The sequence below is a fragment of the Rattus norvegicus genome, chromosome 5 (assembly GCF_036323735.1).
Source record: "Rattus norvegicus strain BN/NHsdMcwi chromosome 5, GRCr8, whole genome shotgun sequence".
Lineage (NCBI taxonomy): Eukaryota > Metazoa > Chordata > Mammalia > Rodentia > Muridae > Rattus > Rattus norvegicus.
Genome location: NC_086023.1, coordinates 119,428,508 through 119,453,080, shown reverse-complemented (window position 1 = coordinate 119,453,080; position 24,573 = coordinate 119,428,508). Strand labels below are relative to the sequence as shown.

Here is a 24,573-nt window from a genome sequence, read left to right as displayed (position 1 = left end):
TATAATTTAAATTAGCTACGCTTTTTCCATCTTCAAATCCAAACAGTACTACACCCAAATTGTGAACTTGCAAAGTTTGAAAAGGTCACTACTTAAGGCCGCTAGATTTTTCTGGGGGAAGACAATACAAATTCCATTGTAAAATCTTTCCCTTTGCTAGACACCTAATTAAAACACTTGGCTGAGCATTTTTAAAAATTTATTTACAAAATTGTGTACAACACGATGGAGTAACATTTAGAATACCATATATATTCATTCATATATAAACAGACTTTTATAATACAATGACACTTCGCCTTTTTGAAAAATTTTCTTGTATTTAAAATCTCCCAACGTCTTCATACATTCTTTTTCTCAGATAAAACTGCGGAGAGTGAACCTTCAAAAAAAATGAAAGTTCAAAGCTCTAAATCTACTGAATTGCTTTTTCTTTTCTTAAAAAAATAAAAACCCCAAAAGGAAAGTCAATGATTTTTATACAAATATGTACAAAGAATTTCCCTCCAACCCCCACAGTACTGAGAGCACAGGCGCCGTCGGGGTGCATTTTTGGAAATTCGGTTATCAGTTTTACCTGTACGGAAAGTTATTCCCAGCGGAAGCGAGTTGAGTTTGCTCCGCCAGTTTAGGTGAGCGAGGGGGATGGAGGCCGCTGTTGGTCGTGGTTGGGGAGTCGGGGGCGGGTTGTAGAGTCCAGGATTGGGTAGAGGGACCAGGAACAGGGCTGATGGACCAGGATCAGAAAGGGCGGACAACCTGGAAGCTCAGGCTGCTGCCAGAGGCCGCCGCCCGGCCCGGCCACCAGCTCATCACTATTGCGCGGGCCACTTGGCTTGCACTGCGGCTGCCGCAGCGGCTGCGGCTGAGGCTGCGGGTTGCAGGAACTGTCCGGACAGCGGCACGCTCAGAATGGGCGCGATGGTGGCAGTCGTCCGGCTCAGCGACAGGGGCTGGTGCGTGGCCATGAGCGCAGCCGACTGCACAGTCCCGGGCGGCCGCAGGAAGGACTGGGCGCTGCCGCCGCCCCCACTGCCCCCGCCGCCCCCGGCCCCGCCCGCGCTCCCGCCACCCCCAGCCGAGCTCCCGGGCGCCGCGGGTCCCGCGCCTATGATGTTCTCAATGCTGAACGACGGCCGCGCACTGGGCTCGGACTTGATGAGCGACGTGGTGCCCGCGGCGCCCGCCGTGCCCGCGGCTGCCGCGGCGGCGCCCAGGGTGTTGAGCTGGAGCTGAAGGCTCGGACCGAGCTGCGAGCCGAAGGCGGCCGCTTTGCGGCCCAGCTCGCCCGAGGGCAGCAGGGGCACGGCTGGCGGCAGCACCGGCGCCACGGGAGGCAGCGCGTACGGGTACTGGAGCGCCGCGGCAGCCGCCGCCGCCGCCGCTGCCGCGGGATGCGAGTAGGCGCCCGCCGCCGCCGCGGGGTGCAGGCCGTAGGGGCGGCCGTAGGGTCCTGCGCTCGCCGCCGCAGCCAGGCTGTAGGCTCCGAAGCTCTGCATCATCAGCGCCGTCTGCTCGCGCAGGTGCTCCTGCTGGTGGCGCTTGAAGCGCTTCCGGCGCCGCAGGAAGCTGCCGTTGTCGAACATGTCCTCGGACTGGGGGTCCAGGGTCCAGTAGTTACCCTTGCCCGGGTTGCCCGGCTCGCGGGGGATCTTGACGAAGCAGTCGTTGAGCGACAGGTTGTGGCGGATGCTGTTCTGCCAGGCGGGGAACTTCTCCCGGTAGTACGGGAAGCGGTTGCTGATGAACTCGCAGATGCCACTCAGGGTCAGCTTCTTCTGCGGGCTCTGCAGGATGGCCATGGTGATGAGCGCGATGTAAGAGTAGGGTGGCTTCACCAGGCTGTTCTTGGGCTTGTTCGGGGTCAGACCTCCCGTCGCCCCGCCGCCAGCGCCGGGCCCACCACCGCCTGTCACCGCGTCCTCGCCGCCCTTGCAACCGTCGGCCTCCGGCGCTCCCGTGTCGTTCCCCGGCCCGGTCGCCTCGGAGGGCAGTGCCAGGGCTTGAGGTTGAGACTGGCCGTGATGAGCGCTCGCCGGTAGCCCTTCGTCCGCCTCGTCCAGGCGCAGGTCCGGAGGCCCCGCGGGGCTGTCGCAACCCGCGTCGCTGTCTTTCTCCTCCAGCCCGTCGTCGCCCTCGCCCACCACATCGATGTCCACGTCCTCGGCCGTCAGCACCGTCTGGCCGGACATATCGCTGGCGCTGCCGCTGCCGGAGAGGGTCATCCCTCCGCGGGGTTGGTGGCGGCGGCCGGGAGCTAGCAGAGAGCGAGGAGGGCCGTAAGGGGCGGCGGCGGAGCTCAGGGAAAGGGGGTGCGGGCGCTCCCTGAAAAAAAGCTGAGCGGGAGGAGAGGGCACAGGTAGCTCGGGGCCCTCTCGGGTCAGCTCACACCCAGAGGACTGGCATCGCGCGGTGCGGGCGCTGCGCTTCGCCGCCCGCAGCCGCGCTCCGCGAACTCTTGCGGTCGTCGACGCTTCCTTACGAGGCGGCAGCTACTGCTCAGGACCCCGGAGGTTTCTCCACGCCTCACCCCCTCACTTCATCAGCCTCTGGTTTGAGCGTGGGGTTCAAGAGCGGTCCAGGCAAGCGCGGGACGCCGGGCGCCAAGCAGCTCAGGAGGGCGCGGGCAGGGGCGACCGCGGGGGTAGAGGGGGGGGTGACAGGGAAGCCAAGCCGGGGTAGTCGAAAGTCCCGTTTTAAGGACTGGCCTGATAGATTACTTTCTACTTAAAGATCCAGAGGGAGGCGGGGCCACGTGACCGCGCGTGACGTCAGGGCCGCGGTGGAGCTGGCCAAACTCAAGTTGGTTCAGGGAATTGTCAACAAAAGGACGACAGAAGCGCAACTCCTCACCGACTAGGCACTAGCATCTCGCGGGCCCCGAGGGCTCTTTGGGCTGTTGGGAGACCCCTGCCCACGCTGGAGCCCGGCGCCGGGTTCAGGGAGGGCGTGAGTGTGGGTGGGTGAGGGTGGAGAGGGCGTGGGCCTAAGAGTGTCCTCCCGACCGTAGGGCTCCTTACCACCCTGCCCTCTCCGCCCCCTGCATTTTTCTGCCCTCCCCTCTTTGCTAATATTATATAGACCAACTGGCAATGCAGAACAAGGTTGTGATTTTTTTTTTAAAGAAAAAACTTACTATTTTGATTTGCTTTGGGGTTTTGTTTTCGATTCAAGGATTAAGGGAACACATCCGGCTTCCTTTTGCTAATCAGGCCTCAGACCCCCTCCTGTTTCAGGGCTATTCCAGAGAAAAGACATCTGCTGATCTGCCTCCCATCACCCCCAAATCTAACTACTCAAGTCTTACTCTAGCTTTCTGGGCTCGGTGTATGATATGTGTATGTATATATATATATATATATATATATATATATATATATATATATATATATATATAATTTTCGCACGGTCACACCACCATCAGCTGGGGTTTCCCGAGGTCAGAGAATAGCTATCGATTAACCTATTAGGATAGTTGCAGAGAAATAAAAAGGACGTAAAATAACAGGGAACCTATAAACAAAGACGCCATAACTGGCTGTTGGAGTTGTTAAACGACTTAGCACAGAAAAAGTCGAAAATGAGCTGGAAATGGAGCAGGCATTGGCAGCGGCCTTGGGTAAGTGGAGAGGGTTGGGGAAGAGGAATTGGGCCTTGATATTAGACGTGGTGCACCGACTGGGAGGGTTGGAAAACTGGGGGGAGTTGGCACGAACTCCAAGGACCACAGCGTCCCAGGGCATACTGGCGGGAGTGGGCTTACCTTTGCTGCTAACTAATGTGGGTTATCTCTTAAAGTATAGACAAACTCTCCAAGATTTAACTTCTGTAGAAACCTGCACCAAAGAAGACGCGAGGATGTGTCCAGCGCACGTGAAGTCCAAGGAATGTCAGCTATGGTAGGAGAGACTGGGAATTCCCAGAGATACTGGGGTGGGGACTCTAAAGTGACCCAGGGTCAGGGCCTGGTGCTGCCGAGGCTAGTGGACTGATTTGTCTGAGGGGAACTGGCGTTGCCAGACGCGAATGGTTCGGAGATGACCTTGGTCGTCCTGACCACCACCCCCACCTCGCCTTTAGGCCGCTTCTTTGTCAGAAGAGAGCACTTACCATGGTAGCTCTCTTGAAACCCGATTAATTTGTGCGCTGAAGGCCTAGCGGGAAGGACCTATGAGCCCCGGGTTATAAGAGATTGAGAGGAGGAAGTCAGAGAGGAAACAATTTCTGTATTGTTTATAGAAAATAGCGGAAAAGTTATGTACTTCCAGGTTGCCACGGTGCCTTTGATACCCATGCCCCGAATCCTCACCTAGACCCAGTTTCCCAGGCATATCAAAATAATAAGATAGTTTTAATATGCAAACTTGCTTTTTTACAGGCATTAGGACACACAGATTGACTGTTATCCCCATTACACAACTCTCCCACCTATACCAGTAGCTCTTTGCATATGGACTTCAGTGCTGCTCCGAATTGGGCGGATAGAGGTTTGGGAGGGGGAGGGGAGAGCAGTGACTATCCTGAGAGGTCTGGAATCTCCATGTTTTTTGTTTCCAGTTGATCTCGGTGTTACACCTGACCCTAACGCGTGCCTGAGTTGATTTCTGCAGCTGCACCATTTATGACCCGCTGGCTCAAAAAAAAAAAAAAAAAAAAACAAAAACAAAAACCAAAAAACAAAAAAAAAAAAAAAAAAAAAAAAAAAAACCCTGACTACTCCGTTGACTAGACAGTCTCCTCGGGAAGCCGACAGGAGCTACCAGCTGGAGCTGACTGCCTAGCACCCTAGGCAAGAGGTCACAGTGGCGACTGCTCGAGCAACTCAAAGGAAGGTGGGGAGGAAAGGAAAACACAATCCAAATTTACAAATTTTGGAAAGCCTTTTGCCTAACTTGGATCGCCAGGCAGTATTGGCGGGCTCAAGGCTCAGAGCGGACCGACCGCGGTCTTGATGGTAGAGCCTCTGGCCGATGCTTGTGTGCGCGCGAGAACCCTGGCTTCAAGGCTGCTCTCGCTGTTGCTTTTTAGTTACTTTCCAAAAGAGCCTAATTTCGATTTCCCCGCTAGCCTGAGCTGCTCGGGAGACTTTCTCCACCTCGCTGATGGCTGCCTCTCCCCCTCCGCCAAGGCCGGATCTGGGCGGTCCATTCCCGTGTATCTCCTTGGAACCTCTCTGGGGAAAGGGGTGGTGAACAACTCCCAGCTGCCGGTTCCATTTGTTGCGCCTTTTTCCTTCGACACAATAAAAGTCAAATTAATTGATTCATACCATTAATTACGGTGCGCAGCGTGAAAAGCAACGCTTCCCCTCGGTTAGAGATCTATTGTGCTAATCTCTTGTTCAATCAGTGTTACCATCTGATGCTGGGTCCGGCCCCTACAGAAACTTTTCGACTCGATTAGCTAAATGATGAGGCGCTCAGGCTGCTATCCCCAAACCTGTCGCCCGCGCGGGCCTGGCGACTTAATATCGATTTCCAAAGGAGACCGCAGAGATTCCCGTGATCGCTCTGTTTGGGGTCCCTCTGTGGCTTTCTTCCTGTCGTGTGGACACCAGCCTCTGCGCTAGAGGAAGCGGCTAAGCGGTAGTGTAGTACAGGTGGGAGACTGAAAGGTTCCGGGGGGGCCCTTATCGTCGCGGGAAGCCTCCTGAAGCCTGCTGGATTCCGAGCTAAATAGTTAGCGGTGAGACTGTAGTTTGCATCCAGAAACCCATGTCCTCAGTTACTGTGAAACTTTGGGACCGAAATAAAGAAGCGGAGAAAGTGGGAGATTGGAAAGTGGGACATTGGGGTGGGAGGCGTGACACAGGGAACCGAAATGGCGAGCGAGGATAAACGTTCAGTCGCCAAAGATTATCGGGGTCACTGAGGGAGAAGGGGGTGCACAATCTTAACACAGTTAAGAATGGGAGTGACAACTTGGGTCAGCTAGCAAACTTCCCAGGAGATATTTAAAAGTAAGGTGGCAGCCAGCGGACTCACCTGCTCAAGTGTTGGAACCGATTCCGCCTAATGAGAATGAAGTGGAGAGGCACCGGTTTCTCCTGGGACTGGCAGAGTTGGCAGTCCAGGGATGGGGAAGCCACTGAAACAGGTCCAGGAGTGGAGGGGGAACCTAGGTTCTAGTAAAAGAAGGCAAGAAGAATAGGGTCAGGATCGATAGACGGAAAATTGAGACGTCTCCAGAGGAGGAGAGATTTAGTGTGTGCGTCTTGGAAGCGGAGGATGTGGATGAAACAATTTATGATGGAGAAGGGGGAAATTAATTACAACTCAATTTGGATTCTTAAGTGGTCAACACGGGAGGAGGGACAGGGTCAGAGAGTGCGGGAAGCAGAATGGTCCACTCAGGCCTAGGCGACCCCAGGTGCTATCTCTCCCTCCAAGCCAGGGACTATGGTATCGCTTGACCAAATCATTGAAGCAGACGTGTAGTCATCATTCCTGCGCGCAAATGCACTTTTCTAACGATCCGGGAAGATGAGCTCAGCTTGGGAGAAGCTAGGAGAGTGTCCCTCTACCCTCTACCTTCTTTAGCAGAGAAAACAAACCAGGGTGGAAACACTGGAACTGAAAGACAGCCCTCTGTTCTGGGATCCACTACCCGCCCCCAAGTCAAAGTCCACTCCTTCTGGACAATTTTCACGGACTTATTAGACCAGCATCAGCCTTTTTGTCTGGATGTTTGCCACCAAGAAAGTTGAGAAAGGCAGAGCTGATACCTGGGGTCCTAAACCATGCAGATCATTTCCACAGCCCAATGGGTAGTGTTTTCAACACATTTTCACCCACAAACACTGCCCCTCCCATCCTCCAGAGCTCTTTTGGGGAGGGTTGGGGGGTAGAGGCTAATTTAATGTTCTTGTTTAAATTTAACATCTCAAAACTTCATTTATTTTCAGTACCTGGTACTCACAGTCCGAGTGCCTAAAAATGGCGAGAGACCAAAGGAAAGAAGAGAGAGGGGAGAGAGGGGATGGTTTCGAATTTATTTATATTGGAAATGTATAAACATCCATTCTGTAAAAGGCAACACGTTTAATTAACGATGAGAGAGCAGTTAGGGGCAGAAAGCTAGTAAAATTGTGTGATAAATTTATGGCATTGTTAGCGTGCTTTTAATTATGGCTATTATGTTAATTATTTCACATTAGCATGGAGTTATCAGCAGCATGTCAGATTTAATCAAAACGAGCCTTTCTCTCGAAAATTGTTCTTTTCATTCGTGAGGAGAAAGATCCTGGGCAGGATCAAGGCTTAAAAATGACTTGGCATTGGAAGCTAGAGTCTTGTCTACGCTGTTCGATGCGACACCGCGGGCCCGGCGTCCGCTGGGTCCCTCCAGGCTAACGGTAGCTGCTGGAGAAGCCGAGGGCTGGGTTTTTAGGAATTCACCATTTTCACCCCCTTCGGAGCCGACACTTCATCACGCGGGATCATTCTGTCAAACAATATGATGCTGCTCATTTTTATCTGTCCCGCTTTACAAAATCCCTATTCAGCCAGCCGAGGAGCAACAAAAGCCTCGGAGCCGCGCCGCGGCCGCTGGCTGCCCCAGCTCTACCGCGCGCTCGAGAAAAAAAAAAAAAAAGAAAGAAAGAAAGAAAGAAAGAAAGAAAGAAAGAAAGAAAAGAAAAGGAAGGGGCTGGGGCGAGTCTCACCGATGCCCTCGGCTTGCAGCCCTAGGGGTTTCGACGAGCCTGAGCCGGAGTGCCCAGGTACCCTGTCCTCGGGCGTGGTCGTCCGGGCACGCCTTTTTGTGGCCAGCGCCGACCCTCAGCAGTACTGCGGGCGCGCGCAAAAGCGCCTTTCCCTGGCGGCCAGACTCGCCCACCCAGGCCATATCGATTTCTTAATCACCACCGATCGATTTATTGGGAACAAATAAATAGCCCGTTTTGGAAACGTTTCAATTGTGGATCTGATGGTGGGTCTCTGAGACGGGCAGGGCGGGGCGCCCAGAGGACGCGACCACGGTGGGCCTCGAGGGAGTGCGTGATGACAACGATGCATCCTCATCCTGAGAGCCCACCCACCAAACCCCAATGCTCAGCTCCCCCTGGCGGCAGGGCATGACATCTGGATGCCCCGCCCTTCACGTCCAGGCACATGTTCAAGCCTTCTGACCCCTTTGAAAATCCAGAGCATCCCAGCGCCGGACCTGAGACTCGCTCCCTTGACGGACACCCCTTTTCAGTTTCGGACAATCTAGTGGAGCCTCAGACCCAGGTTGCGGAAACCGCACCTCCTGGCCACTCCCTGAGCGAAACCACTCTGGCCCCCTCCTTTCCCCGGACAGGACCGAGGATCTGCCAGCTGCTACCTTATTTTTAGCGCCATTCCATTCGCGCAGTTATATTTAACTCGATCCACTCCTCCGAGGAGGTCGCTTGGACATCGAATTCTCCACATCGCTACTGGGTCCTGCCCGCCTAGCCTTGGGGGCAGATCCCTAGGGGCAGCGGTGGGGGGCGAGGGTGGGGAGGAGGAAAAGCCTGGCCTAAGAATCTTTGCCATCTCTGGACCCAGCGGGAGAGAGAACGATTCTGTAACCTTTGTTACACCCTTTTGCCAATGCCCCTTGGGGATTCTGCCTTGAGAGGGGGAGGGGAGGAGTGGGAGTATCCAGCCCCCCCCCCGTGCCACTCCCCAAGGATTCTCTGCAGGGAAACATGGGATCCATATCCTACTTATGCATGACCCCAAGTACCTGAAGGACCTGGAACACTTATTAGAACTCTGTCCTTCAAAATCATGGTTTTTTGTTGATGCAGGAATTCCCTCTCCTCTCTACTCAATTCCTTATCCTCTCTTCTACTCTACAATACACGCTTTGAGAGCCTTAATTTCAAACGGTGCCTTGGTTCCTCAGTTCCAGCCCAGACTATCTTTCCCTTGAAAACACCTCGTCTCTGGCTCGCACATATCCTAGGGAAAATACTCACTTGGAAAGCAGACAGAAACACCAATGCAGAGCAGTTCAGGTGGGAGGTCAACAGAGTTTACAAAAACTGAAGCCTTGTGCCGAAGGTGAAAATACACACGTGACATGATCCAGGATCGTGAAACACACTTTTAACTTTCCATACTTTAAAAAAGCGTACCTTCCCAAATTTTTTCCCTTGGACCCCAAATTGGATGTTTCTGGCTCCCTCTCATTGTGGCTTTCCTGTAATGTAGAAACTTCTTAGAGCCATGCCTACAACCTAATTTGGAAAGACAGGGTATTTGTTTACAACTAATGCATTCTGTAATACTCAACTGGCCTGTGGTAGGCTCCAGGAAGTGCTAGAAATGAAAAGAATTGAAGGGCTGAGGAAGAGCCGGCTACAGAATCTCCCTTCCCAACTCAGATGCTATGGTGGAGAGAAGAGATGGCTCATAGGTGCCCTGACAGTGGAGGATGAGAAAGGATGAGGCCTTCCGGTTTAGGGGGGAGAGGTGGGTGAGGTGGCACACACCCTTAATCCCAGTAATTATAGCACTCTGAAGGCTGAGGCAGGAGGAAGGACAGTTTGCCATTTTAAGCCAATTTGGATTGAGTAGGGAGACCCTGGGTCGGAATAAATAATCAGGAAAACTGCAGATCAAACCAAAGTGAACAGCGAGAAGGAAGGCTGCCCACTTTGGGGATATGAATTAGGAAGAGGGAAACTAACAACTGTGAATCCCTTGGGAGGGTACTCTGTGGAGTGCCTACAGTGCTTCTGCAAAGCCAGGGGCATTTAGTAGGGAAATGAATGGTAGAAATGTGACCAGAGCACCAAAGAAGAAAGAGAGTACAGAAGTGGGGAATGTAAAAATGGAACTTTAGGGCTGAGGATGTTAAAAGTGACAGGCACTGCTCTTGCAGAGGGCCTGCATTCATTTCCCAGCATTGTGGGGTAACATAACTACCTGTAACTCCACAGCTTTAGGGGACTCTGACTCCTCTGGCTTCTTTAAGCACTCTACGCACATCTACATATAGGCACATATACAGAAACATAATTCACAATAAAAAATAAACCTTTATAAAAATTGGCTCTCTGCCTACAAGTTGTGACTGGAGGTACTGTGACCTCCTTTTAGAAGACAGGAGAGGATGTTGACCTATAAACACAGAGGAGGCATTTAAATAACATATGTAAAAAGTAAAGATTAGTAGGAAGATAATCACAGGAGAGATTGTTGAAAGGGCGAAATGGTAGACCCACTGGCTTTTCTTACTTTACCACATTCTTATAGGCCAGGCACTGGAATGAATGTGTGAATGAGAGAGCAAGCAGCGTCTTCAAAATGTTAACTATGCTAACTCCATGAGGAGTTTTGTTCTGTGCCCAAGCCCTCCACACTACTGTATCCCTGGCCTCCCCACAAAGCACCTCAAAGTGTGGGGGTCAAGCAATGGTAGCAAGAACAGATATGTAAGACACAGCCTGCTCTGATGGAGTAATTCTTCAAGGACTCCACAGTTAAACCACAGTTTGATAATATCATAGACTGTTACAGGAGGAGCAGAGGTGTATGTAGTGAGCAGCAGTTGGGCAGACAAAGAGAGGAAGGGTTGCAGGCAGAGAGCAGAGCCTGAATCAAGATGTGAAGCTATGCAAAACAGGGGCAGGAAATGGTGTGGGACCACTGAAAGAGGACAGGGCAGTGACTGGGCGTAGGACGGGTGGGGTGGAGGAAAATCATGAAGGTTCTTTCGTACTCAGCTTTAGCCTGGACTGGTGGAGCATATCTGTAAGCCCAGCACTCTGGAGGCAAATTCAATATTGCCTAAAGTTTGGGGCCAGCCTGATCTACATAGGTAGTTCCAGGCCAGTCTGGGATACACCGTGAAAATCCTGCCTCAGAACAAAACCCAACAAGATAAGTTCGGCATTGAGAGGTCGAGGCAGTAAGAGCAGGAATTGAAAACCAACCCTCACTACATGAGTTTGAGGCCAGCCTGGTCTACAGGAGACCCTGTCTCAAGCACAGACAAGCAGGTCTGGGACTTGTTCCTTCAGTAGGGTGCTCTTCTAGCATATGTAGAGCCTGGCTTCACTCTTTAGCACTGTCAACAGCAGCAGCAGTAGCAGCAGCACGGCAACCACCACCATCACAACAACCCCAAAACAAATAGTGTGTTCAGGATGGCTCAGTGGGAAAAGGAGCTTGCTGCCAAGTCTGTCAACCTGAGTTTTAATCAGCAGGATCTGCATGGTGGGAGGAGAGAACTGACTCCCAGAAGTTGCCCTCTGACCTTCACACATATGCTGCCACACATGTGCACACCTGCACGCACGTGCTTGTAAGCACTTAAGTATGTAATTAAAAAAAAAAGAAAAAGAAACGAAGTAAATCAAGTACGAAGTTGCTAAGAAACCAAAAAGAGGTTTTAAGTATACGAACAGGGTAACATTTTGAATGATCCTTTGGGGGTGAGGGAAGGATTAATCAGAGAAAGCAATTGAATAGAGAGAGTAAGGGGGTTATTTAAACTATCCGGAGATGAGAGGTAACACAGGTTTAAACTGTGGGGCTGGAACTGAAGAGAGAATGGGCTGGAGAAGATTTAGGAGGTAAAATTGGTAAGACTGTTCATGTTTTTTTGTAGAGACTGTGTCCTGCTTTGTAACCCAGGCTTGACATTGTGGCAATTCTCCTGCCTCAGATTCCCCAGTGCTGAGGTGACAAGAGTATATCATCATACCTGATGTGGTGTCTGCTCACAGTAACTCCCATATATGAAATCTGGGTGTCTGGAAAGATAGATGGATAGATAGATAGATAGATAGATAGATAGATAGATAGATAGATAGATAGAAAGGATACAGGCCATGGGGACTGCAGTTACCCAGCATGGAAAGTACCTTCGGCTCAATCTCCTGAACTTCAGAGTGGGGGCTCCTTTTCTTTTTTCTGGAGCTGGGGACCAAACCCCAGGGCCTTGCATTTGCTCGGCAAATGCTCTACCACTAAGCTAAATCCCCAACCCCCATGAGTTGGGGCTCCTTAATCTTTTGTTCTTCAGTCATTTACCTGGGAGCCAAGTTATCTGATCATGAATCAGTTGAGGCCTATTAGTCGCTTCCTCAGTTAAAAACCATTTGACACTGCCTCTTGGTTTATGGAAGAAAAACAGATTCTATTTTGCTGGCTGTGGCGGCATGGCTCTGCAGTCTTGACTTGCAAAGCTTTGTGTTCAGGGCAGCTTGGGATACATTGTGAGCACGGTCCACCCATCGTGAGCACAGTCCACCCGGGATTACAGAGGAAGACCCTATCTCAAAGAATATGAAAAGGCAGGAAGGATGAAGAGCTAGAGAGGGAGAGGAAAGGAAGAACAGAATGAGATAAGAGAAAGAGAAAAAGTGAAATTCTGAATTCTTTATAAAGGTGTGACTTCCTAACGCTGTGACCTTTTTATACAGTTTCTCATGTCCTGACCCAAAACCATAAAATGATTTTTGTTGCTACTTCATAACTGTAATTTTGCTACTGTTATGAATTGTGATATAAATATCCATATTTTCTGCTGGACTTAGGAGACCCCATCAAGGATGGTCATGACTCAGAGAATCACTGTTCTAACTGATAACTCTCTCATCCTCATACTAACAAGGCCTAAGCCTGCTTAGCTTCTGAGATCAGACAGGAGCAGACACATTCAGGGTGACATGGTCATAGACTAAGTTGATATTTGATATTCATTCTCTCTGTCTCTGTCTCCTACCCCCTCCTTCCCTATTCCCTCTCTCTCTCTCTCTCTCTCTCTCTCTCTCTCTCTCTCTCTCTCCCTCTCTTCCTCTCTCCCTCTTCTCCCTCTCTCCCTCTCTCTCCCTCTCCCTCTCTCCCTCTCTCTCTCCCTCTCTCCCTCTTCTCCCTCTCTCCCTCTCTCCCTCTCTCCCTCTTCTCCCTCTCTCCCTCTCTCTCTCTCTCTCCCTCTCTCCCTCTTCTCCCTCTCTCCCTTCCTCCTGTCTCTTTTCTGCAAAGGATCCAACTCAGCACTTTGTGCCTAACTGGCACGCTCTTAACCACTGAGCATTCTCGAATCTCCCCCTTCTCCCTTACTGGAGACTGGACCCAGGGCCTTGTGCACGCTAGCCAAATAAGCTACATGAGCAGCCTTTTGCTATGTTTCACTTTGGAGCAGGATCCCATTAAGTTGCCCGGGCTACCGTTGAACTTGCTTAGTAGTCCAGGCAGGTCTTAAACCTTTGACCCTTCAGCCTCTCCGTCCAGAACAGCTGGGATTACAGGCTGCCTTGCCAGGCTGGGCCTGCGATATATCTTTCAGTTTCCCTTGCATGCCCTGCTCCAGTCTCAGGGGACTACAGTCCCCTCTCAAAACACTGTGACCCCCATCCTTCTCTCGTTACCCTGTGACTTTGAGTAAGTCTCTCTCTCTCTCTCTCTCTCTCTCTCTCTTACACACACACACACACACATGCACACACACGCTCACACACACTCACACACACTTGCTCACACACACTCAACACACATGCTCACACATACACACTCACACACACTCTCACACACACACACTCACACACACTCACACACATTCACACACACACACACTGTCATGCACTCCAGGCTGCCTTTGAAATAGTTATGCTGCTGAGGATGACTTTGAACTTCTGGTTCTTCTGCTTCCCTTTCCCTCCCAGATCAGATGCTGGAATTACAGGTGTGTTCCTTCATGCCCAGTTACAATGACATTATTATTCATATTTATTGTTACACCATTCTTTTTTTTTTTTTCCTTTTTTTTTCAGAGCTGGGGACCGAGCCCAGGGCCTTGCACGTGCTAGGCAAGTGCTCTACCACTGAGCTAAATCCCCAATCCCTTGTTACACCATTCTTATTCCCCATTCCAACCTCTGCCACGTATTTCTTGTGGGTTTTGTGAATAAGGAATTCACAGATTGAGCAAGAGTAGACCCGGACTGGTGGTGCTTCCCCAGGATCGCAGGAGGTGGCCTAAACTTGCTGGCCCGGGGCCACTGTTGTTTGATTGGGGCCCATTACGTGGCTGTTTATAGAGATCTGTTCCTTGCTAGGTGGTCCTTGCCAACAATGAGTTTTAGACATGATAGTTGGCACTCCACAGCTAGTGAAGAAGAGAAATGCTAGCTGTGCCTGACTAGATTTCAGAATTGCTGTGGTCCAGCTGGACTTGCTCTATGTTCCCTTTTAAAATACAGATACTGAAATTATCTCAAACATGGCTTCCACTGTATGCTCAGTACAGGAGAGAAGGCGATTTGTCTCCTTGCCCAAAGGTCTTCAGACCCTTGAAGGCTCAGTTCCATTTGAATTTTGATTTATATGATGAAATTCTGAACAAGTGATGCTATAACAGAATAGGCTTAGACTTTATATTCGGAGCCCTGTTTCCATCCCCACAGCTAGCCTTCCTCTCTTGTGAAGGACAGTATGTGACAATCATTATTTTAGCTCTGCCCTCCACCTACAAGGTTTGGACAGGGGGGAGTCCAAAGATCTCTTAAGTTTTTTTTTTTTTTTTCTCGGACCTGGGGATCGAACCCAGGGCCTTGCGCTTGCTAGGCAAGCACTCTACCACTGAGCCAAATCCCCAACCCCTTAAGTTTTTACTACTTCTTTCTTAGTCTAAGCTGCCAGTGTTCTGATGAGACGATTCTCGTCTGTCAATAAATTCACCTGGCCATCCACTGTCTTCTTCCCGTATTGATGGAAATGAACCTCATTCTAGTTCCAGAGGGTGAAACTTGCTTGATTTCATCCAGATATGATGGTTTCATTGATCTTGCCCAAGACTGATTAAGATATCTTCCAGTGAAGACCACTCGGCTGTTGGGACAGAAGGGTACAATTGTTCAGGGTGTTTAGAAAAGGTTTCTTTTCCTGACAAAAAGATGCCAGGGAAAAAGCCATTCTTCTCTGGACACTAGTGTGTCTACACTAGCTGTCGTCCTGTGACCCCCATGGCTGGTAGAGGAAGGGCTGGGGAGTACGCAGGCCTTTTGCTGTGTGACTGAGAAAGAGAACTAGCCGAGAGGAAATCCAAACTCCTTTTATCTAAAAACCTGTCAGTGGCTGTGATCAGGACTTCTGAGCAAGACCTTCTTTCCGCAAGGCTGTGCTGGCTTTGCACCCCCACACTGTGGAGTGTCAGTAGCTCAGGAGCAAGTTAGTGTGCAGAGCAGGGGACAGGAAGGTAATGTGACTGCTTGCCCTGTATGGTGGGTTGAGATTGCCCTGACACATCCTCTTCTCCTCGCCCCTCCGCTTCCCATCGCCTCTGGTACTCATTCTTGCAGCTGGCCTTCTTTTCACCAAGTGTTATTTAATTCCCCTAGCAGCCTTCACTAGTAGATTCTCAGTGGGTTCCCTCTTTGTCTATTGATGGAGTCTCTTGTAGCTCAGGCTGGCCTCCAACTTACTATGTAAAGCAGGGGGCTGGTCTTGTACTCTTGACCTTCTGATTTCACCTCCCAAATGCTGGGTTTGTGCGTGCATGCTGGCCAAGCAAGCCCACAGCACACAGCTAAGCTTCCCACTTATTAGCTGTCAAGCCATGTGCTCATGGTCACATGGCTAAAAAGTGGCTCAAACAGGTGTGGCAATCAGTACTTTAATCCCTAGGAACAAATAAAGGAATTCTTTTATCTTTTCATGTTTTTTAAAAAAGATTTGTTTTATGTATGTATGCATGTATGTATATATGTTTGTATGTATGTATGTATGTATGTATGTATGTATGTATCTATCTATCTATCTATCTATCTATCTATCTATCTATCTATCTATTGAGGTACTGAGGCTTCAGGCTTGTTAAGCAAGTACTCTCCCACTGAGCTGTATCCTGGTGGAATTCTTTCCTTTGTTTCTTTCTTTGTTATTTTCTCTTTTTGAGACTGGGTTCTTCTGTGTAGCGGTGTCCTGGAACTTGCTTTGTAGACCAGGCTGGCCTGGAACAGAGAGATCTACCATCACCACCAGCAGCTGGCAGAATTCTTTGAGAAGAATATTAGCCAGCCATGTGTGACGGTGGCCCTTTATCCCATCCTAGCACTTTGAAGGCTGACGTTGGTCAAAGGCAGCCTGGGAGGGGGAAAAGGCAATTTCGTTAACTCTTGGGTTTAAACTAGTTAAGTAATTAGTGAGCTCACATAAACAGAAAACGAGGCCCAATAATTTTGTGGGAACCAATATTGTAGCTTTAGCCACAAAAATGTAAGTGTTTGCTTCCCTTTGAACAAAGAAGATAAAATTCCTAAAGTTTAAAACAAAACTTCGATTCTACTGCCAGCTTCTCTCTCTCTCTCTCTCTCTCTCTCTCTCTCTCTCTCTCTCTCTCTCTCTCTCTCTGTGTGTGTATGTGTGTGTGTGTGTGTGTTGTGTTGTTGTTGTTACCCTCCCTCACTGCTGTACCACAATTGGGAAGCCAGACTAGATTAAGATTTCAGTCCAAGGCCTGCTCGCCCACCCCCACCTGTAACAAGCTGCTAAAAGGTGCCAGCTACCCCTGATATTTATCCTCTCCTGGAATATTTTATGCTAAGCCGTGGCCCAGACGCTGTGAATCTTCAAGTATTAGCTCAGATGGCTCTATGCGCAGGGTCCTTACAGACTGTTTAACAAAGAGCTGGTTTTTACGAGCAGATTTTCTTCCTAGGAACGGAAGACCCCTTTCAAGGAGCTACCCAAAATCCGTCTGCAGTGGTTTTAGCAACCTCAAACTCCCCGGGACTCTTTAGGAATTTAAATTTATTTAAACAAAATGTCTTAAAGAGGAAAATATTTTCTTTGTGATCTTACCTGGGTGTTGTTTAGTGAAAGTGCTATTTGGGTTGGAGGGAAGGCTAACCGTTTGTCCGCTTCTGGACAAAGGAAGTTAACTCAAGAAAGACCCCTGGTGTCCGAAGGCATTTACTTTATTTGAATATTCACTCTGTTATTTAAAAGACTTAGAAGAAAACAGCAATGCCTGATCTCATTTACATACCTATGCAGTTATTTACACAGGGCGTTTGGCCGGTGGTACTGTTTGCCTAAGGAAGAAAACATGGTAGCAATCTTGTCTCACAATGTTTACCATTTGCAAGCTGCATATATTTAGAGCATCTTGCTAAAATATTACATGACAGGAAATTTCAATAAGCATGTTTAAATGAATTCTAAGAAACCAGACAGAAAGGAAATATGCCCCTTTGCTTCAGAAACATTTATCTCACTGGGAGGAAAAGGGTAGAGGCAAACCTTTGAGTGATAGTCCAAGGGGAAGGTGCACATTAATCTAGAATTTAATGTGTTTTCTAAATGTCTTAATTGCTTTTAAAGTCGTGTAAATAAATAACGGGCAAAGGATGTGAATTAATATCCAGAGAAAATAATTTTCCTGATACAAGGGCTCCTACCTCCAAGAATATTTATAAGGTACAAACAATTTTCTGCGAAAGTTATGAAATCTGCAGGGAGCAGGCCTGGATACAGCAGCTGCTAGTAGGCACCGGCTTTGCTTTGCTTTCTGTGGAGGCTAATCATTGCTCTGAACATTCACCTTATTTATATGGTTGTTATTTTCTTTTTATAGCCTGAAGACTCCTAGAGCTTAGGCTGACTTTGAACTCAGTATGTAGCTGAGGCAGCCGTTGAACTCCTTAGGTCCCTGCTTCTACTTTCCAAGTGCTGAGATTTATGACCTGCAATAAGCGAATGTTATTTTCTAAAGGAAGGAAGGAAGGAAGGAAGGAAGGAAGGAAGGAAGGGAGGAAGGAAGGAAGGAAGGAAGAAAGGAAGGGAAGGACTACACATGTCAGGGAAGAGACAGTAGTCTGGAGAAGCTTGCAGGAGCTTGGATTTCTAAAAGGATAATTAAGTACGTAAGCAAGTGATAGCCTGAGCTATCACATCTTACTGAAATTGTAATGGCGAGGAGAGTGCTTTAAGAGTTGAACCTGGGGACTGGAGAGTTAGGTAAGTGGTTAAGAGCACCGGCTATATTTCCAGAGTACCTACGTTCATTTCCCAGCATATTGGACAACCACCTGCAATTCCAGCTCTGAGCACGCGGGCTCACACACACACACACACACACACACACACACACACACACACACACACACACACACACTGTAAAATTAATTAACTAAGCATATTCTTAATATCTATTTGCCCTGCCCCCTTTGAGAAAGAGCTAGTCTAGGGTGGGCAGGAACTTGATTTGTAGACTAGACTGGTCTGGAACTCTCATCTGCATTCTCTTCCAACCTTCGCCCTCCCCCAGCTCCCAGTGCTGAAGTTAGATGGGTAAACAGTCAGGCGTGGACTGTGAAGCTTAACATTGAACTTCATTTGCCTTATCAAACTCAGTTAACTCTGTTATTGAGTAACCCCTTCCTGAAGGGTCTATGACTTTGTAACTTTAACTATGGTTACATTGTGAACCACTGTGGTAGGTAGTTTGAATGAAACTGACCCACATAGTCTCCAACTTTTGAATGCTTGGTCTCGGGTAGAGCTGTTTGGGGAGGCTTAGGAGGGGCAGTCTTGTTGGAGGAAGTGCATCACTGGAGGTGGACTTTGAAAAGTTTCAAGTGCACTCTCTTTGCTTCTTGATTTCAGTGCAAGATTTACACCCTCAAGTTCCTGTTTCTACCAAACATGCCTTCATCCTGCCATCCTGGATTGTAGCCCTCTGGAACTGTCAGCCCAAATAAATCCTTCCTTCTACAAGTTGCCTTGGTGTTTTATCACGGAAACAAAAAAAAAGTAACCAATACAACCATTGTATATAATAAAGGTCTAACTACGCATTTCACAAAACAAGATTTACACGGTATATGTTGTATCATGATTTCCACTCACTCCTGGTACACAGAAAGAAACTCAGGGCTTGAAGCATTTTACCCAGGCTACCCTTGTAACTGTTTCTGTTATTGTGTAAGAAAATGTTACTTATGACAGCCAAGAGTTTGAAGAAAACACCCTAGACACTGAGCAGTAGTAGAACCTAATAAGCACATTCAGGTGACTTTCAGGAGTTTCAAAGCTAAGTTAAATGTCTCTGCCCCCTTGCTTTGTCCTCCAACCCTCAGTAAGCATGCCTTCTCTCCTGCCATATTTTTAATTCTGGTGCTTTATAGGTTGAAAGATTGAAAGGCATTTTTTTTTTTTGGTTCTTTTTTTTTTCCGGAGCTGGGGACCGAACCCAGGGCCTTGGGCTTCCTAGGTAAGCGCTCTACCACTGAGCTAAATCCCCAGCCCCTGGCATTTTTTAAAGACTATTTTTTAGGGCAATTTTACAGAAATATCCCATATGCTCATGCCCTCTCATAGGCTTCCCCATTAACAATGTGTCATATCAGAGTAGACATTAGCTATGACTGATGACCCTATATGATGTGTCATTATCACCAAATCCCATAGTTTACATGAGGGTCACTCTTTGTCTCTAACGGGTGTGGGTCTGAACAAACATATGACTATCCACACATCATCACAGTATGCTGTTCTGAAAGAGCCCCTGCATTGTACCTCCCCCTCCCTGTCCCCCAAACCTGAGCCTCACTGAGCTTTTTATGGTCTCCACGATCTTGTTTGTACAGAACAGATAAGCTGGTAACAATGAAGCAGCCACGACATAACTGCTGTTGGATTCCTTGTGTACATTTTAAACATTCCTCTTCCTCTGGAAGAGTGGCCAGTGCTTTTAACTGCTGAGCTAGCTCTCCAACCTTTCTTTTTAAAAATGTGTGTGTGTGTGTGTGTGTGTGTGTGTGTGTGTGTGTGTGTGTGAGTGTGTGTGTGTGTATGTGTTAAAAACAGCTTATGTGGTGGTAGAGGACCACCTGCATGATTCATATCTCTCCTCCCACCATTATGGCCCCCAGGATGGCAAGCACCTTTAGGGCTACGCCCTCTCACCAGCCCAGAAAGCAATTGCTTAAGCCTTATTATGTGAATTAGTTATATGTTCTAACTTAACAAACTTTCAGACTAGTGTCGGAGTAACAGCATGTCAAATGATTTATTATAAGGTAGAATGTGTTAAGTGGCATACCAAGTGGCAATGCTAAGAAAACTGGTTACATGTTGACTCAGAGGGTAGAAGACTGAATAATCAGAAGTTCAAGGTTATCATCAATAATGTGGGCTACATGAGACTCTATCTCAAAAAGGAAGGGAGAGGAAAGGAAAGGAGAGAGAGACAGAGGGAAAAGAGAGAGGGAGAGAGAGAGGAGAGAGAGGAGAGAGAGGGAGAGAGAGAGAGGGAGAGAGAGAGAGGGAGAGAGAGAGAGAGAGAGAGAGAGAGAGAGAGAGAGAGAGAGAGAATGAAGTACTGCCCGGAGATCAGAAGAACAAGAGATTACTTTCAGCCTTGGCTTGGAGGAGAGGGTAGGGGAGCCTTTCTGAGGGAGATAGCACTTGCTGGTGGATTTGAAAGGACAAATAGGATTTGAACATAAGAAAGCTGAGAAAAAAGCAAGTGGAGAGTGGGGCTGAAGCTCCTCAGGTCAGTGGCAAAGATGCGGAGTTCCAGTCAACTTTATTTTATTATGTGTGTGTGCACATGCGCATGTATTTCTTCTTCCTCCTCCTCTTCCTCCTCCTCCCTTCTTTTCTTTTGACACAGGTTTTCTCTGTGTAGTCTTGCCTGTCCTGGAACTCACTCTGTATACCAGGCTGGCCTTGAACTCACAGAGATCTGCCTGCCTTCTCAGTGCTGGGACTAAAGGCTTGTGCTACCACTGCTGAATGCCAAGTATTTCTAATAGTAGAGTTATGAGTTCAGAAGCTGATGGTTGGTATCCGTCCTTCATAACTGGGAGAAGAGGGTGGTGGTGTGGGAGTGGTGTCTCTGTGAAATCAAGAAGGAAGATCAATTTTAAAAAGAGAAATTCCAATAACTTCATGATGCATAGAATGTCTATGAGAGTCAAAACAGGGGTCATAGTTCAGGGGCCAGAGGCCCTCAGTTCTACCCCATTTGCTATAAGGAGGGCAACATTTAGAGAAAGGTTGAAGGTGCTGTAAAGAGATTTTTATTTTATTTTATTTTATTTTATTTTATTTTATTGGTTATGTGTTCATGTGTTTGCACCTGTGTGGTGGTCAGAGGGTGAAGCTAGCATCTTCTTCACTTGCTTTTAAGTTTTTGTTTATTTTTGTTTTATTTTGAATTTTGAGTCAGGGTCTCACTATATAACCTTGATTTTCCTGTAATTGACAATGCAGAACAGATCCTCTTGTCTCTGCCTCAAACTGCTAGGACTAAAGGCAAGCAATACCATGCCCAAATGCTTTTTGATGTTTTGAACCAGGGTCTTATGTGATCCTGACTGATCTGGAACTTGCTGTACAGACCAGACTAATCTCTCTCTCTCTTTTTTTTAAAGATTTATTTATTTATTTATTTATTTTTTCCGGAGCTGGGGACCGAACCCAGGGCCTTGCGCTTCCTAGGCAAGGGCTCTACCACTGAGCTAAATCCCCAGCCCTAAAGATTTATTTTTATGTATATGTGTATACTGTTGCTATCTTCAGACACACCAGAAGAGGGCATCGGATCCCATAACAGATGGTTATGAGCCACCATGTGGTTGCTGGGAATTGAACTCAGGACCTCGGGAAGAGCAGTCAGTGCTCTTAACCACTGAGCCATCTCTCCAGCCCCAGACTAATCTTTAATTCGCAGTGATCCTCCTGCCTCTGCCTCCCAAGTGCTGGGATTACACGTTTATACCCCTACAACTGGCTTCCAATTTATATTTTGAGATGGAGTCTCTTACTGAACCTGGAGCTCACTGATTTGTACAGCCTGAAGGTGAGAGGTTAAAGTTGGCTATCTTCCTCAGTTCATCTGTATCTTATTCATCGAACCCAGAGCTCATCGATTCAGCCAATCAAATTAACCAGCTTGCAGTGGTGATCTGCAGTGTGTCAATCATGTAGTGGGTTATAAAGGTGGGCTGTCACTGCCTACTACCCATGGGTGTTACAGATCCACACTCCAGTCTTCATGCTTACACAGAAGGGCTTTCTTTATTGATTTATTTCCCTACCATCATCTATCTATCTATCTATCTATCTATCTATCTATCTATCTATCTATCTGTTATTATTTATCTGCATCTCATTTCTCTATGTATCCATCTATTATATATTCATTCATTTATCTATTTATCTACCTATAATCTCTATTTCTATCTACTATCTACTATCTATCATCTACTTACCTATCTACATCTATCAATCAATTACCTATCATCTATCTATGTATCATCTATCTACCTATCTATCATCTATCAATTATCTATATATCAGCTATCTACCACATATCAAGCTACTATCTATCTATCTATCTATCTATCTATTTATCATCTATCTATTATCTATCAGCTATCTACCTATCTATCTATCAATCATCTATCAATCTATTATCTATCATCTATCTATCATCTATCAGGTATCTATCTATCTATCATCCATCAATCTATTATCTATCCATCTATCTATCTATCTATCTATCTATCTATCTATCTATCGATCATCTATCAATCTATTATCTAGCTATCAGCTATCTATCATCTATCTATTTATCTGTCTGTCTATCTATCTATCTATCTATCTATCTATCTATCTATCTATCTATCTAACTATCTTCTATCAAAGAGAATTTCATGTAGCCGAGGATGGTCTTGAACTTATGTAGCCAATATAAGAGAGGATGACATCGAATTACTGATGCTCCTGCCTCCTCTGCCCATCTTTGGCTATGTGCACACATATATTTATATGTGCATTTGTGTGTGTATCTCTGAATCAATGTGTCTGTATGTGCTGTGATGGCAGAGGGCAATGCTTGGAATTTGGCTCTCTTCTCCTACCATATGAGAACCAGGACTGAACTCAGTTCATCTACCTTGGTAACAGTCCCTGCTGAGCCTTCTTGCCACTCTTTCATATATTCTTATTATTAAATTGTGTTTATTACTGTGAGTGTGGGCAGTTTTTTGCAATGGCACTCCTGTGGCATTGGTTCCTACTTCTCTCTTGGGTTCCAGGGATGGAATGCAGCAGGCCTGAGCATTCCTCACTGAGCCATCTCACCTTCTCTCCACCAGTGTGAAACCAGGGTCTTACTATGGGGCTGACTCTGACTGAAGCTCACTGTGGGGCACAGCTTGGCCTCAGCTTGAGGATTTGTAGGAGTGTGCCACCACAGTTGGTGCAATGGTTTTTTTAAAAATTCTTTTTATTTTTGAGGATTTCATACATGCATCCAATGTGTTTTGATCAACCCCACCCCCAATCCCTCACCTCCAATTCTTGTCTTACAACCCTCCACCCCCTATCCCTGCGCCCTGTTCCCCTCTTGGATTCATGTACTGTTTGTAAGATTTATTATCCTTTCTGGTTGTTTATTTGTTACTTTAAAGACTCTTATATTTGACCAGACCCAGAGTTAGAAGTAGAAGCTTCTGTGTCTGTTCCTAATGCCTTTCCTTTGGTGCCCTTTATTTTCTTGGCTGAATGTGGTTCTCCAGAATTATCCTATTCTGCAGTCTCCTCCTTGTTTTTCTTGGTGTATTGCCTCTTCAGAGCGACGGTCTTACCCAGAGTGTGCCTGCTGTTGAGTAAGAGGCATTCTTGGCTATGGGGGATTGGCGAAGGCTGTACCTGGACTGACAGACAGACGCTGCTATACTACTAGGCCTGCATGGTTTGGGCTGGCAGAATGCAGACTTTCCCATCTCTCTAAAGAAGATGATACCGCCAATACGATATCAGCAAACCCTTAAAAAAATGAGACGCCCAGGGCCGAAGACCTCCAGAGTGAATGAGACACTGTGGCTCTGAAGAAACACTACACCTTGCTTCATGGGAAAACCTCATTCGTTGTTTCCACCACCGACCTGGGCCGTGTATCACGTCCACTCATCACCCAGTACAACAGCTGTGGCCATACAGGACGAGCAGAGGACAGCAAATATCCCCGAAGCCTGGAAATTGTAGCAGATTCACTGAAGGGCAGGAGCATCTCCGAGGAATGTGAAAAGGCATCCAACTTACAGATGGTTTCCACACACAGGGGTAAGAGGTGGGGGTGGGGGTGGTTGAGGTGCAGGTGGGCAGCCATGCTAAACCAACTGCAGGAGAGTCTTTCCACACCTACTTCAGGAATGTGATCCACTCCCCAACTAAAACTAAACCGGATATCGATGCAGATAGCCTTTCCCCAGGGCAGAGCACTCTGATAGACTAGTGAAAGTCATATGGAGAAAAGGGAGGTGCCCGGATTTACCATTTTCTTCAACACCTCAGGCAAAAACATGTTGTTTGCCAGGCAGGGGTGACGCACACCTATAATCCCAGGACTCTGCATCTCTGTGGGTTCGAGGCCAGTTTTGGTCTGCGGTGCTAATTTCAGGGCAGACAGGGCCACACAGAGAAATTCTGTCTCTAAAAACCGGAAGCCAACAAAGCAAAGCAAAACAAACAAAACAGAAAGCAGTAGTCTGTTGTTTCTCTTTGCTTTGGTGAGCTAAGACACAGTCTTCAAAGTGAGCAGTATCCTTTGAGGGGAAAGTTGGAATTCCCAAGAGAA

General features: G+C 47.7%; 1 protein-coding gene and 1 long non-coding RNA gene across 2 annotated transcripts; one reads left to right on the top strand and one right to left on the bottom strand.

The window, feature by feature from the left end:
• Nucleotides 1–182: 182 nt before the first annotated feature.
• Nucleotides 183–2,549, bottom strand: Foxd3 (forkhead box D3). Its single transcript, NM_080774.1, has one exon. It carries the CDS (start codon nt 2,223–2,225, stop codon nt 816–818), a length of 1,410 nt encoding a protein of 469 aa, NP_542952.1. The 5' UTR covers nt 2,226–2,549; the 3' UTR covers nt 183–815.
• A 1,080-nt stretch (nt 2,550–3,629) lies between these two features.
• On the top strand, nt 3,630–5,266 carry LOC102556374 (uncharacterized). The gene is made up of 2 exons (XR_001838016.3): nt 3,630–3,899; nt 4,558–5,266. It is a non-coding gene; the product is annotated as an uncharacterized LOC102556374 (long non-coding RNA).
• The last annotated feature ends 19,307 nt before the right edge of the window (nt 5,267–24,573 follow it).